At 70.0% G+C, this 13,055-nt stretch overlaps 1 protein-coding gene across 1 annotated transcript; it reads right to left on the bottom strand.

The window, feature by feature from the left end:
* Positions 1–217: 217 nt before the first annotated feature.
* FSCN2 (fascin actin-bundling protein 2, retinal) lies at positions 218–4,531 on the bottom strand. Its single transcript, XM_055315610.1, has 5 exons — positions 3,706–4,531; positions 1,346–1,502; positions 1,018–1,139; positions 571–738; positions 218–497 (listed from the first exon to the last, which is right to left on the bottom strand). The coding sequence occupies exons 1-5, from the start codon at positions 4,529–4,531 to the stop codon at positions 292–294; spliced, it is 1,479 nt and encodes a 492-aa protein (XP_055171585.1). The 3' UTR covers positions 218–291.
* Between the last annotated feature and the right edge of the window lie 8,524 nt (positions 4,532–13,055).

Raw genomic sequence — 13,055 nt, 5'->3', positions numbered from 1 at the left:
GCTCTCCCCTCTGATGTCCTGGGTCACCCAGCTCACCCAGGAGGCACCGGCCGGGGTGGGGGTCCTCGGGGGCTGGGGAGCCGCAGACCTTGCCCTGGCATCCGACCTGCGTGGGGCAACGAGGGGGGGTACTGGGAGGCCTGGAGCCCCCTTGCTGGGCCGGAGGGCTGGGGGGGCCCTGTCCCCGGGTGCTTGGGGCATTGCCTGGGACGCCGCCCCGGGAGCCCCCCGAGATCCCAGCGGCCGCCACCCCGCCCGCGGGCCCCGGAGCCGCCAGGCCGCGACGCAGGCTCAGTACTCCCAGAGCGCGAGCCCCGCGGGCGCGTCGGCGTCGGCCCGCAGCAGCCCCGAGGCGCCGCCGCGCAGGTACTTGCCGCCCCGGGCGCGGATGGCCAGGCGGCCCCGGCCGCGGAACTCGAACAGGAAGTCCTCGGGGCGCTCGCCGTCGCTGCGCACGCTGCCGTGGCTGCCGGTGTTCCAGAACCCGCCGCCGCGGCCTGGGGGCGAGGGCGGGTCGGCGGGGGCACCGGGCGCCCCCCCCCCGCGCTCCCCCGCCGCCCCGGGGCCCACCTCGGATCTGGTAGGCGCCGTCGCTGAAGCTCAGGTGGAAGACGTCGTAGACCGAGCGGTTGGTGTCCAGCTGGTTGGAGCCGCGGCGGTGGCAGACGAAGCCATCGAGGCCCCGGAGCACGAGGATGGGCCGGTTGATGAGCTTGAGGATGAACTCCTCGTCCTCACCTGGGGGGTCGGGGTCGGGCCGCCGGCGGGGTTAGGGTGGGCGGTGGGGCCCGGGGCACAAAGGGCCGCGGCCGCCGGTGACCCAAGTCCCGGGTGCCCCTACACGGCGGTAGGTGCCCAGGGCTCCGGCTCCTCGCCGTCGGGAGCGGTTACCTCCAGCGGCGAGGTCGGGGCACTTGCCCGGCGGACGGACCAGCTCTTAGAGGCGGGGTGTGGGCAGGCGCCGTCCCCCGGGAGAGGCCCGGCCCCGGGTCCCCAGGACACGTGGCGACTGCTCACCCACAAAATCACTGACGGCCGCCAGCTGTCCGTTCTTCTTCATGCACACGTAGCGCCCGTTACTGGCCTTGAGGGCCACCCGCCGGCCGCGCCACTCCACCTCAAACATGGTGTTGGCAGAGCTGGGAAGGTCAGGGTGAGGTCCCCTCAGGGCAGCAGGGTGTCGGGAGCTGAGGGCCAAGCTCTCCTCTCCCCCTCGGGTCCAGCACCGAGCCCAGCCTTCCGCTGGCCCGCACCGCGCACCACCGTTCAGAGCCCCCCTCGCCCCAGTGGGGGTTCTTTCCTGGCTGGACTGCAGCTGCGGTCCTCGGGGGGGGGGGACACTCACACCTGCGTGGCCGTGGCCTGGATGCCCCCGTGGGCGACCAGGGTCCAGTAGCCTCCGGTGCTGGAATAGAAGGTGCACTTCCCCGTGTCGCCGTCAATCTGCATCAGGAAGGTCTCGTGGTGCAGCTCTTCGTCCTGGTTGGCTGACACGTTGACCCCTGCGGGAGGAGACGGAGCCCCTCACGCCTCTCCCTGGGCGGGGACGGGGGCCAGGGAGATGGGGAAAGCAGGCTCTTGGGGCACCTGCCGGCAGAGGGGTCTCCTCCAGAGCCCTTTGGAGTTAAGGGGCGCCCGGGGGGAGGGGCTCAGCCGTTGAGCATGTGCCTTTGGCCCAGGACATGACCCCGGGGTCCCGGGATCAAGTCCCGCATGAAACTCCCTGCATGGACCTGCCTCTCCCTCTGCCTGGGTCCCTGCTTCTCTCCATGTCTCTCACGAATAAATACATAAAATACTTTAAAAAAACAAACCCTTTGGCGTTAAGATCTAGAAGGCGCTCCTCAGAGGCAGGAGCCGCGGCCGTGGCCAGGCGGCCACACTGCAGCCCCGACACTGCGTTCCCTGCAGGCCTCGGCCTGACCCCCCGCAGCCCAGGAGCCAGGCCCCGCGGTGCCAGCAAGTCCCCCGCTGTGCTAATCATCGGGTAATCTGCCTGCTGCTGCCCTGGCGCCCCAGGACCCACACCAGCCTCTATAACCCCCTCCGAAGCCGCTGGGTGGGCACAGCGGGCTCCGTCTTCCCCCACCCACGGCCCAGGGCACAGCTGGGGCCTGGGGTTCACTCCCGGGCCCGTTGTCACCTCCCCAGCCTGCTCTTGTGTGCAGATGGCAGAGTGGGAGAAAAGGGGACCCAAGGGTCCCCAGGAGGGCAGGGCGGCCTGCGCCTGCGCCGGAGGGGTGAGCCCTGCCGTCCTCCACCAGTGCCCTAGGCTGCTCCTCCCGGCCTGGGGCAGCGCCATCCCCGCCGTCCCGTCAGCAGCCGTGATGCTTCGGTCACGTGATCGGCCCTGAGCTGGCGACCGTGTCCAGCTGGGGCCCCACCACCCCCAGACTTCCACTTCTATGAAGCCTGGCAGTGGGTGCGGCAGGAAGAAGCCGACTGGTTCACGGGGGCAGCGAGAAATGGTGGTGGGTGGAGAGAAAGGAGAACTGGGGTGCTCCCAGACACCTGGTGGGGAGCAAGATGGCTTGGGGGCGGCCTGGCCAGCAAAATTGCTGGGATCCGCAGAGCCTGCAGCTCCGCCTGCCTCCTCCCCCAAGACCCAGCCCACGGCCTGCAGCTGTCGTCGCCAAGGCAACATCTGAACATGGGGGGGCAGGTCACAGGCCCCGGGGTCATTGCACAGGGCTGAGCAGGCCAACGTGGGTGCCCCCGCCTCTACGGCAGAAGGCACGCCGCGTCCTTAGCAGGGAAATGGCCCGTGGCAGAGACGGTCCGAGCAGGGCAGCACCCACCACCACCGTCCCCGCCAGTGCCACCGCGTCACGCGCCACCTGAACCCATACAAGTGCTTGCGTGCCCAGCGCCTCCCCCGAATCGCACGGTCACCCGTGCTCTCCCGGCGAGCCAAGCCCGGGGCCTCCCGCAGGCCGGAGCGCAGTGCGGCTGGGCCGGGAAGGACAAGGACCGACGGTCTCCGTCGAGGCCCAGGACCGGGCCGGGGTCCACACGGGCGCTCGGGCGGTGTTCGCTGAATGCCCGTCGCTGCAGGACTGGCCTTGGGGGCCCCAGACCCGCAGCGGGGCTGCCCCTCCCGCGTGCTCCTGGCTGGGCCCCTGTCAGCTGGACTCGCGGTGGCCGTGGGCCAGGTCAGGGAGTGCCGGGCCACTCCCGGGTCTGTGTGCCCAGGTGGGGGCAGCTAGGGGCCACTCTGGGACCTCAGGTTCACCTCGGGGGCGTATGGTCACGTACGGAGGCTCCTGGTCACACGAGGCGGGGCTGACGCGGAGCTGCACCTGCCAGGCAGCGACTGCGCCTTCCACCAGGAAGCCAGGCCCCGGGCGAGGCCACCAGCCTGGAGGGACCTCAAGGTCCCTCCTGGTTGGGCGAGGATCCCCACCGGTCAGGCACGGAGGGCTCTGAGGGCCGCAGCCCAGGGCCAGTGTGCTCGCCGCCCCCCCTTTCCTGTAAAGTTCAGAAGATGGAGCAGGGGAGCGGGGGGCAGCGCAGCGGGGGCACAGCCCCCCCCACCGTGGCCGCCCCGGCCTCGCCCGCCTCCCGCGGGGCGCCGCCGTCCGACCAGCAGGCCCAGGGCTCGGGGCGTCAGACGGAGCCGCCGCCTCAGCCGCCTGCACCGTGCGCTGCCCCCACCGCCGGGCCCCGTGACCCCCGAGGGCGCCCCCGCACCCAGGGCCCCGGTACCTTGCCGCACCGACACGTAGCGGCGGTTGGCGGCCAGCAGCACCACCTGCGGGTGACTCTCCTCCAGGTCGAAGAGCTCGTCCTTGCCCGGCCGCGTGTTGCGCCCCGCCCTGAGCGAGCCGGCGGGCCCCGCGGGCGCCAGGTAGCGGCCGTCGCAGTCCTTGAAGGCCAGCTTGCCCGCCTTGAACTCGAGCGTGTAGCGCGCACTGGCCTCGGGCTCCCACACCAGGCGGCCGTCGCTGCGCAGGTAGCGGCTGTCGCAGGACTTGAGGCAGTACTGGCGGTTCTGGAAGATGAGGGTGATGAGCGCGTCCACGCCCCACGGGGTGTTGCTGTCGGCCGCCATCTCGTCCTCCCGCGGGCACAGGTGCACGTAGCGCCGGCGGCTCACGCTCAGCAGGTGCGCCTGCGGGTGGATGGCCAGGTGCACGGTCCACAGCTCGGCCGGGGAGATGGCCGTGGCGAAGCAGGACAGCCGGTCCTCGGTGCCGCCGAAGAAGCGGCCGTGCGGCTCGGACCGCAGCACCCAGCGCCCGTCGGGCTGCGGCAGGACCAGGAAGCGGCAGTCGCGGCCCGGCCGCTCGGCCTCGCAGGCCACGCGCCCGTCCTCCTCGGCGGACAGGTAGCGGCCCAGGTGGCTGCTGCGGAGCAGCACGGCGCTGCCCTGGCCCGGGTCCGGCTCCAGCACCCACATCTGCTTCCTCTTGAGGCTGGGCGCCGAGGCGTTGACCTTGAAGCCGAAGCTCTCGGCCGTCAGGTAGCGGCCGGCGTCGTTGACGAGGCCGAACCGGATCTTCAGCACCTGGTGCAGCCCGTTGGTGGGCATCTTCGGGCCCGGCCCCGCGCCCCCCGAGCGGCCCGGGAGGCTCCCTGCGCGTCCCCCGGAGGCCCCGCCGGCCTCATGGACCTGCCGCCCTCTGGCCGCGGCTGCGAGGGCGGTGGGAGGCGGATCCGAGCTGCGCAGGCTTGGGGACGCGGCTGCCTTTTGTTACCTCAGCTTGGATTTCAGCCACCCGGGGACTGCGGGCCGGAGCCGGGGCACAGGGTGGGGAGCTCCGCGCGGCCTGACCACCTCCCCGTGCGCGCTGGCGGCCCCCACGCCCTCGGCTCGGCCCTGCGCCCCGCCTCCCGCCCCGGGCCGCGCGGGCTCTCCCCTCCTCGCCGTCCAGCCCACGGGGCGACGCGGCTCCCACTCCCCAGCCCAGCTCCTTCTGGTGGAAAACTCGCGGTGAGGCCGCAACCCGATCGCAGCCCTCCACCCTCAGCGGCCGCCAGATCCTCGGCCAGATCCAGTTACCGCCTCTCTGATTCCTGGTGCCAGGAGCCCGGCAAGGCCCCCCAACGCAGGCAGCCCCGAGCTCGCGTCACCGACGTCCCCCCGGGCCGCAGCCCGCTGGGCGGCCTGGGCGGAGCGATGGCAGGCGGGGGTCGGTGCCAGCGAGCGGCCAGGCGCGCCCAGGCGTCCCCATCCCGCACTCGTGGCGCCCAGACCCCAGCCAGGGTGCGGGCGGCGTGGGGAGGCCGTCGGTCGCACTCCCGTCGGTCGGCCCGGGAGGGGGCCCGGTTGGCCCGACATGGAGCCGGTGACGTCCGCCTCGGGGCCACGCGGAGGGGAGGCGGCGCGGGCGTGGAGCAGGGCCGTCCTGCAGGCAGCGGGACCCCGGGGCAGAGGACCCGGCCTGCCGCTGACCGCTGGGCGTGAGCACCTCGAGGCCCACGCGCTGCTCCACGCGCCCTGGCTGAGCTGCGGTGGGGCCAGCCTTGCTGCGTGGCCCCGGGGACCCCGGACTGAGTTGGCGTTGCTGGGCAACCGGTCTGACGTGCAGGGTCTCTATGGGGTCTGGCCGCCGGGGGTGTGGGGGCAAAGGCCTGTCAGCGGGCAGGTGGGCCCCAGCCTTGGAGAGGCGGGAAGCTGGCCGCCCCCGACCCCAGTCCCCGGGACCCCTGGGTGACACCCCTGCCCTGAGCCCGAGGGGGCCATCTTCGGGGACCTGCAGGGGCCCTGCTGGGCCGCACCCCGCCTGTCTGTCTCCTGCACCTGCCTCGGGGGCTGGGAGCCAACTCGTGCAACCAGAGCCGCCCGGCCTGGGCCCGGGCCAGCCTCGGTGTCCTCTTCCTTATCCAAGTGTGTGACCCTCAGGCCTCCCTGGGGAATGGGCCCAGGGCCACGGGCACTTCCAGCCTCATGGCCCCGTGATGCGGCAGGCAGCAGCACGCCAGCCCTCCCGGGGCCGTGGGGGTCCAGCCGCCTGCGAGGGCCAGGCCCAGGGGGCGGGCAGGGCAGACACTGGAGACCAAGGGACCTGTCCCCTCCCTGGGGCCCAAGCGGGATCCAGGAGACAGACCCGGCACCAGTCCCCACAACAGCCTGGTGCCCGCTGTGGGTTGGTCCGGCGGGGCTGGTCTTGGCGCCCCCTGACAGCATCGTCCATCTCTGCGACCCACACAGGTCGGTGGGGCGCCCACAGTGTGCCTGGCTGGGCTGCGTGCGGGAGATGCGTGTGGGGTAGCACCCCCTCCCCAGAGCGAGCGCCCGCACTGAGTCCTCCACGTCTCGGCCCCGATGCCAGGGAAGCGTCCCTGGTTGGGGAGTAGGAACCATGATGCTGTCCACACCTGTTTCTCACTGGGTCTCACTTCCTGCCACCCCAAAGGGTTGCAGGAACACACGTGGAGCAGGTGCCCAATGGCACTGCTCAGTTGGCCCATCCATGGGCCCTTGGGCCTGGGGGGCAGCTATGCCCACGGTCACCCCAACTCCCAGCCAGGCTCTGAGGGAGCCCGGGATGCCCGATCAGCGTGAAGGCCTCATTAGCGCCTGACTGGTGCTGGCAGGGTGCTCGCGGGCATCACGTGCCCCGTGGGAGGAAGCCCAGCTGCCAGGCGCTAAGTGGGCCTGGCTCCAGGCAGCGTCTTGGTGGCCGAGCCAGAAGAGGCCGTGGTCTCTCGGTTCTGGGGCCCCAGAGCCCCAGGTGGGCACGGGGTGGGGCTGTGAGCCAAGGGGTGACCCCGCAGGCCCCAAGGGGGACTCTGAGGGGTAGGCCGCCCAGCCCAGGCTTCCTTGGAGGGAGGAGTTTGCACGGATTGCCCCCCACTCCCTCTCAGGAGCCAAGCCCCGAGCCCAGATGCCTGCCAGGGGGCGTGGTTCCTTCCCGGATCCCCCGCACGGCCCTGGCGCACAGTAGGCACCGCGATGTTTGGGAGGGAGGGTCTGGTTCCCGTGTGACGCACTGAGCCTCTGCAGGGGGAGGCCGGGTGCCCGGCAGCGCGGGCGCGCGTGCATGGGTGCACACGTACGGGGCGGGGCACACTTCGCCGCGGTCCGGGCCGGGCCGGCGCTGGCCCTGCAGATGCTTCCCTGGATCCCAGCCTCACAGCCCACGCACGGCCGCCCAGCAGGGTGGTCAGGGCAGGGCCCGGCACAGCACAAGGGAATCCGATTCAGGGCTGTGTCTTCAGGCAGCAGGGAGCTCTCCTCTCGCGGGCACATGCGCCCCTGCCACGGGGGTCCACACAGCCACCCTCGGCAGGCACCGAGGCCTGCAGCCTGCCCAGGAAGCCCTCGGGGGCACCCAAAGTCACCTGAGCCCACTTACCTCTGAGCCTGGCCTCCTGGGGGATGGGGGTGTACCCGGGGTGTGTCCAGAGCCCTGGGCTGTCACCTGCCACCACGGGACAAGGCCTGAGCACGGGGGTCGGGCTGCCCGATGCGCCAACTTAAATGTGTGACATGAGGAGAGATGCCTTTCCCTCTCAGGCACTGAGATGTCATCGGGCGAGTGGCACCCCCGGACCCCCAGGTCAGGGAGCAGCCGGCTGCAGATGTCAGCAGGAGCTGGGCCTCGAAGGTGGGGGTGGCTTCAGCTCCCCGAAGCTCCAGCAGACAAGGTGGGGCAGACGCGTGGCCTCCTGGGCCTCCGAGTGAGGTCCGCCGCCGCCAGGAAGCCCCCAGGCCCCTGGCACCCACCCTGGAGCTCTTGGGAAACTGTCCCCTCCCTGGGATGGGGGGGAATGGGCAGGCCTGGCCACCCACGGGGCTCCCCCCTCCCGTCAGGCCCCTGGTGGGGGTGGCCACGGGGACCGGACTCCCGGTCCCACATATCTAGACCACTGGCCTTGGCCGCTGCAGCCCAGCCTGGGCTCCTGCCAGCGCACGGCGTGCTGCCATGGTGACTGGCGCGTGTACCAGGCTGGGTGCCCGGGCAACGCTGCCGCTGGTGGTGTGAGCTGGCACCGGCCCCACATGTGTACAGGCTGGGTGAGGGGGTGGCTCCCCACTTCGGCTGGCCTGGAGCCCTGGAAACTGGGACGCAGCCCAGGACGGAGGGGCCTCCCCAGGCCACACCTGTCCCAGACCCACGTCCTGGCTCTGGCTTGAGCAGCGCCAGCTGGGCCCTTGCCTGCAGGCCGGCGGGTCTCTGGGAATCACTTCACACGAGGAAATCCCAAGGCCCAGCCCGCTTCCTGTGCCCCGCTCCCCGCACCTCTGTCCCACTGTGTGCCCAGGCACTGTGTGCCCCACGCCCCCGGGGCCCGGCCGCTCTGGCCAGCCCCCGTGGGGGCCTCTGCTGTCCCCGTGGGCCTGTCCCCAGGGCAAGGCAAGGCTCTCCTGCTGGCCTGGACATGCGGGGGGCCCAAGGCCCTGATTTCCAAGCTCCCAGGCCCAGCATCTGTCCCCGGGGTCCAGCCGGGCCGGCGCCCAGGGCCCAGGCCCCTGCGCTGCTCCTGCAAACAGGCCCGGGGCTTGGCTGCCTCATGATTTTTTCATGGCCGAGCTCGGCCACTCTGAAGTTCCGTTTACACGGGCAGGCGGGGCCTGGGTTGGTTTACGGGAGTGTCCAGGCGGTTTAGGGTGACAGGAGCCCTTCTGCAGGGCCGCAGGGAGAGGGCAGTGTTGGAATGAAGAGTGTGGGGAGGGGGCTCCCGCGGCCTGGCTCTGCCGCCTGCTGCACGCGGAGATCCAGCCCCTGCCTCTCCCCTTCCCCACCCCCCCTGCCCCCCAGGACCCCTCTCTTCCCTCACCGTCCCCGCCCCACTCCCATCCACCCCCCCCCAAGGCAGGGCGGCTCAATGAAGTGCTCTCCTGCAGGGTGCTCCCTTCCCCTCCCCCTGGGGTGCAGAGCTGCTGGCTGGGGTGCTGGGGGGGGGGAAGCTGGTGCAGTCTCCTGGCTCCTGGCTCTCCTAAAATCAGGAAGTCCTGGGGGGGGGCGGGTTGGGGGCCAAGGAAGAGACAGAAGGACCAAGGCCTTTCGGGGCCATGGCAGGGCTGAAAGTCCCTGAAGAGAACACGTGGGCAGGACTGGGCATCCCGGTCGCCCGATGCCCTGTGACCACTGCGGTCTTTGGCACCCAGGCCCCAGGGCCTTTGCATATCTCTGGAACAAGAGGGGAGCATTCACAAGAGTATCTGAGAGCAAGTCCCCGGCTGTGTGGGGCTCAGATTCAGGACCCGGTCGACTCCGAGACACTAGATGGCTCTTTACTGTCCACCTGGGCTTCCAGACACACCTGGCACGGACAGTCGGGGGCCCAGGGCTCTGTGCCCAGGGCAGCCTCTGCGCCCCCCCAGCGCTTTCACGTGCAAACGTGCACACACACGCACACATGCGCCGTGCCGCACCCACGCACAGAGCCCCAGCCTGCCACAAGGGGACCAGACCCGCACGCCAGCCGTCACGGGCGCACGCTAAGTATCGACGGTGTGCCCAGGACCTTGCCTGACATCCCAAAAGGACTTTCGGGACAAAACGGGAATGGGCATTTCCCGTCCCACAGTGGGAAAGGCGGCTCCCTTTGTCGGGCGGCGCCCCGGGCACAGCACCAGGCCTGGTCTGCTTCCCGGGAAATCCGCGCACCCCTGGGTGCTGCCCCGCGTGGCGGGCGACGGAGAGAGGAGCCCGGGGGTGTAGCCTGTGATGTGCCTGACGCCTGACTGACAGAGGTGGCCCTGCACGAAGTCGGGAGGGCCCCTGAGGGGACAGCCGCGGTCATCAACATGCAGACTGTCCTGAGGTGAGCTGCGTCCTGCTCACGTTAAATCGGACGACGTGGGCCGTAGTTACCACGTAGGTCGGTGCCCCTGTTCTCACGCCGAGCTCCGAAGGGGTGAAGGGCGGAACGTCTGGAACCAACTCCCAAGCGGTTCACAAGTGAACAGACAGATAAAAAGAACAATAAGACAAGTGTGGTAAACGTTAGAAAGTAAGTAAGTTTGAAATTATCCCAAAACAAAAAGGGTTACAAACTATAATAACTAGGATAAGAAATTCCGCTGCAGGGTCAGAAGAAGTCAAGGATCTCAGGAAGCTGGGGGGAAACGGGCCACAGAAACAGTAGCGATGTTAAAGGTCTTGCGGAGGAGATAGGACACCCCATTATCAGAAATCCCAAACCACAAAACTGAAAAAAAAAAAAAAAAAGAAAGAAAAGAAACTATGAAAGAAAGAATGCAAGAAATTTCCCAAGAGCTGGAGGATACTGTGTGCCCAGGGCCTGGAAGCGGTGGGGCCAAGCGGGGACCTCAGCCACAGCGCAGCCAGAAACGGAGAGAAAAGCCTAAAACCTCAGAGAAGCACGAAACAATCCTGGCCGATAGATCGGGACTCAGATGACACCCATTTCCCCAAAACAACAGTCTAAGCAAGAGACAGGGAGTCAAACCTTCAAAATCCAGGGCACATTCTCCACACGGAATTCCCTCCAACCCCCAGGCCCCCCCCCCCAGGTAGGGTAAGCCTCAGGCAGGTGCAGATACCAGAACTCAAGACCCTACAGACCCCTGCCCGCCCCTCCCCAGCTGGGTGCCCACCAAGGGTCAAGTGTCAAGTGGGGCCTGGCGAGGGGGTCCGGGAAGGCACTCAGCACAGCTACCCCGAAGGTCGCTCTGGGTGCCAAGGGGTAGGGCCGCTCCCAGTGCACCCCCCCACAGTCCCCAGGGGGCACACGTGTGGGGCCAGCCCACCTGTCACCCAGGGAGGTGGACGGAGAGCATCACCTGTCCTTCCTCAGAATGACCTGACCCCTACACTCCACCTTCAGGGCCACCTCTGCTCCCCCACCACCCAGGCCACTCTGGGGCTCCTCCTGCCCTGGGGTGGCACTCCAGCTCCCCCTGCCACCCTCCTGGGGCTAGCCCTGCTACTCACTGCCCCGGGGGGCTGCTCCTGGGAGAGTGGAATAAAGCCACCCCCTCTGCCCCCTGCAGTGGGGGCACTAGTGGGGTACCGAGTCAGCCCACCGCCCCAGGCCGAGCCCCGCCTCTCCTGCTGTGGGACCTGGAACCTGCCTCAGCCTCGGAGCCCCCTCCCGTCTCTGCATTGGTTGTCAACGGGCATCTGCCCGGGGCGCCTACTGTGCAAATAACCCAGCGTGCCCAGGGCAGAGGGGCAGCTGGGAGGCCGCACCCCCAGCCCCTGGGCACCGGCGGAGCCAGGTGTGCGCGGGCTTCGGGGCCCCTCTGGGGGTGCTGTCTGCCCTGGGCGGGGGGAGCCTGGCCATCGGCGTGGGCTGGCCCCGCCCGGCTGAGTCAGGGCCCCGGCGCGCCCCTCCCGCTGCCGGGTGCTGGCTGACCCCAATGCCACCTTCTCTCCCTGCGTCAGCCCGGCTGAGGTCACCGGCCACTCCCGGTACTCTCTGGCCAGAAGAGTGCGGAGCCTCCCGACCGGGGCAGTGGCTGTGACCCCCACCCCCGCGCTGGGGCCGGGAGGGCGGCGCAGACAGGTGCGGACCGGCCTCCTCGCCCAGCGCCGCTGGCGGGGCCCACCTGGCGGCCCACCTGGGCATAGCACCGGCCGCCGGGAGCGGGGCGCCCCCTCCTGGCCCGGGCCTTGAAGCACCCAGAGGTGCGTCCCCGGGCCCGGGGTCCGAGGATGCAGGTGGAGGGTGCGGTGGGCGGGGGGGGGGGGGGGCCTGCGCTAACTGCTCGCCTCCCGCAGACCCGGCCGACCCGGCAGGTGAGGGCGCCCCGGGCCCGGGCTCAGTGTGCGCTGCCGCTGCCGGCCCGGGGTCACTAACGGGGACCTCCCGGGGGCGGGGGCGGGCGCGAGGACGAGGACGTGCGGCCTGGGCGCCCCCCCCCCACCACATAGGGACACGTGGCCCCGGGAGCGCCCCCCGCCCCGCACCCGCGGCGGGTGGGCGGGGCCTCGCGTAGCCACGCCCACCCACACCCGGCCCCGCCCCTTTCCCGGGAAGCCGGGGCCCTTGACCCGCCCGGAGCCCCGGCTCACCCCGGCCGGCCGGGCCTCCCTCCGCTCCGCCCACCCCAGCTGCAGCCCTCGGGGCCGGGGCGGAGGACGGGGCGCCCGGAGCGGTGGCCTCCTGCCCACGACCCGCCCGGATGCTAGTCCTGGGGGTGGGGACACCTGCGCGGGGCCCTGACCTCCTGGAGGTCATCGGAGCAGGACTAGCCGGGGCCTTGTCCAGGCCTTGCCCCCCACCCCTGCCGCAGCACCGACCCCTGCACCCTATGAGCCTTGGGGGTGGCGCGTTCCAGGGGGCAGTCAGACCTTGGGGCTCCCTGCCTTCTCAGTCCAGGGACATATGCCCCCTTTTGCACACTGGAGTCAGGGTAGGGGGACAGCGCCGCCCGCCCCTCCCAGAAATTCCTCCAGAGCTGGGAGCCCCTCCCTCTTCATGCCTCCTGGCCCTGCGGGTGCCGGGCCCTGTTCCAGTCACAGGGGCACCAGCTTCAGCACCGTGCCCTGGGGACCTACGCTCTGCGGCAGAGGGTGGGGACAGGGGGAATCACCAGTACTCAGGTAGGCGGTGGGGGGACTGGGCCTGAGGCCCGCACACGGCCTGGAGGTGGGCAGGGAAGAGGATTAGCCTGGAAGAGGAAGAGCCAGGCACTGGCTTGGGTCACAGGGCAAGAGATGCAGCAGGTGACAGGTGGGGTCGGGCAGTGCCCCCCGCGACCACCTCCGGCGGCAGGGCGCGGGCTCCGTTTCTGCGTCCAGGCAGTGGCTGGCACAGGGAGCAGGGGCCAGACTTGCAGCATCAGTTGTGGGGAAGCAGGAGGCTGGACGGACATCACGGCAGGTCGGGGATGCACCCAGAGTGCTGCTGCCAGCCTGGCACCCCGGTTTCTGGCTTTAGCCACGTGCAGAGGTGGGGCCCTGTTGTGAAGCCGCGGGAGGCCTGGACGCCTGGGTCTCATCCTTGGTTTCCCGTCGCAATCTCGGGGTAAAGATCACGAGAGTAGAAACTACGTGTGGGTGAGAAAGTGGTGACCCCTGGCGAGGTGGCTGTTGGGGGGCCCAGCCGCATCCCCAACATAATCATCCTTGGCAGTGTGCACAGCATAGGTGTGAGCAGACAGCCTGACTGCTACGGGGCCACCGTCTGGAGTC

The sequence above is a fragment of the Nyctereutes procyonoides genome, unplaced genomic scaffold (genome assembly GCF_905146905.1).
Source record: "Nyctereutes procyonoides isolate TBG_1078 unplaced genomic scaffold, NYPRO_anot_genome, whole genome shotgun sequence".
Lineage (NCBI taxonomy): Eukaryota > Metazoa > Chordata > Mammalia > Carnivora > Canidae > Nyctereutes > Nyctereutes procyonoides.
The sequence above is the reverse complement of the archived record's forward strand: the minus strand, read 5'-3'. Positions and strand labels throughout refer to the sequence as shown.

Bases quoted from the DNA above. Each gene is read 5' to 3' on its own strand.
- FSCN2 (XM_055315610.1), bottom strand. From the start codon at position 4,531: ATGCCCACCAACGGGCTGCACCAGGTGCTGAAGATCCGGTTCGGCCTC. The intron at 1,140-1,345 runs GTGAGTGTCCCC...TGACCTTCCCAG, and splicing joins CAGGCCACGGCCACGCAGGT to CTCTGCCAACACCATGTTTG. The intron at 739-1,017 runs GTGAGCAGTCGC...CCGACCCCCCAG, and splicing joins GGCCGTCAGTGATTTTGTGG to GTGAGGACGAGGAGTTCATC.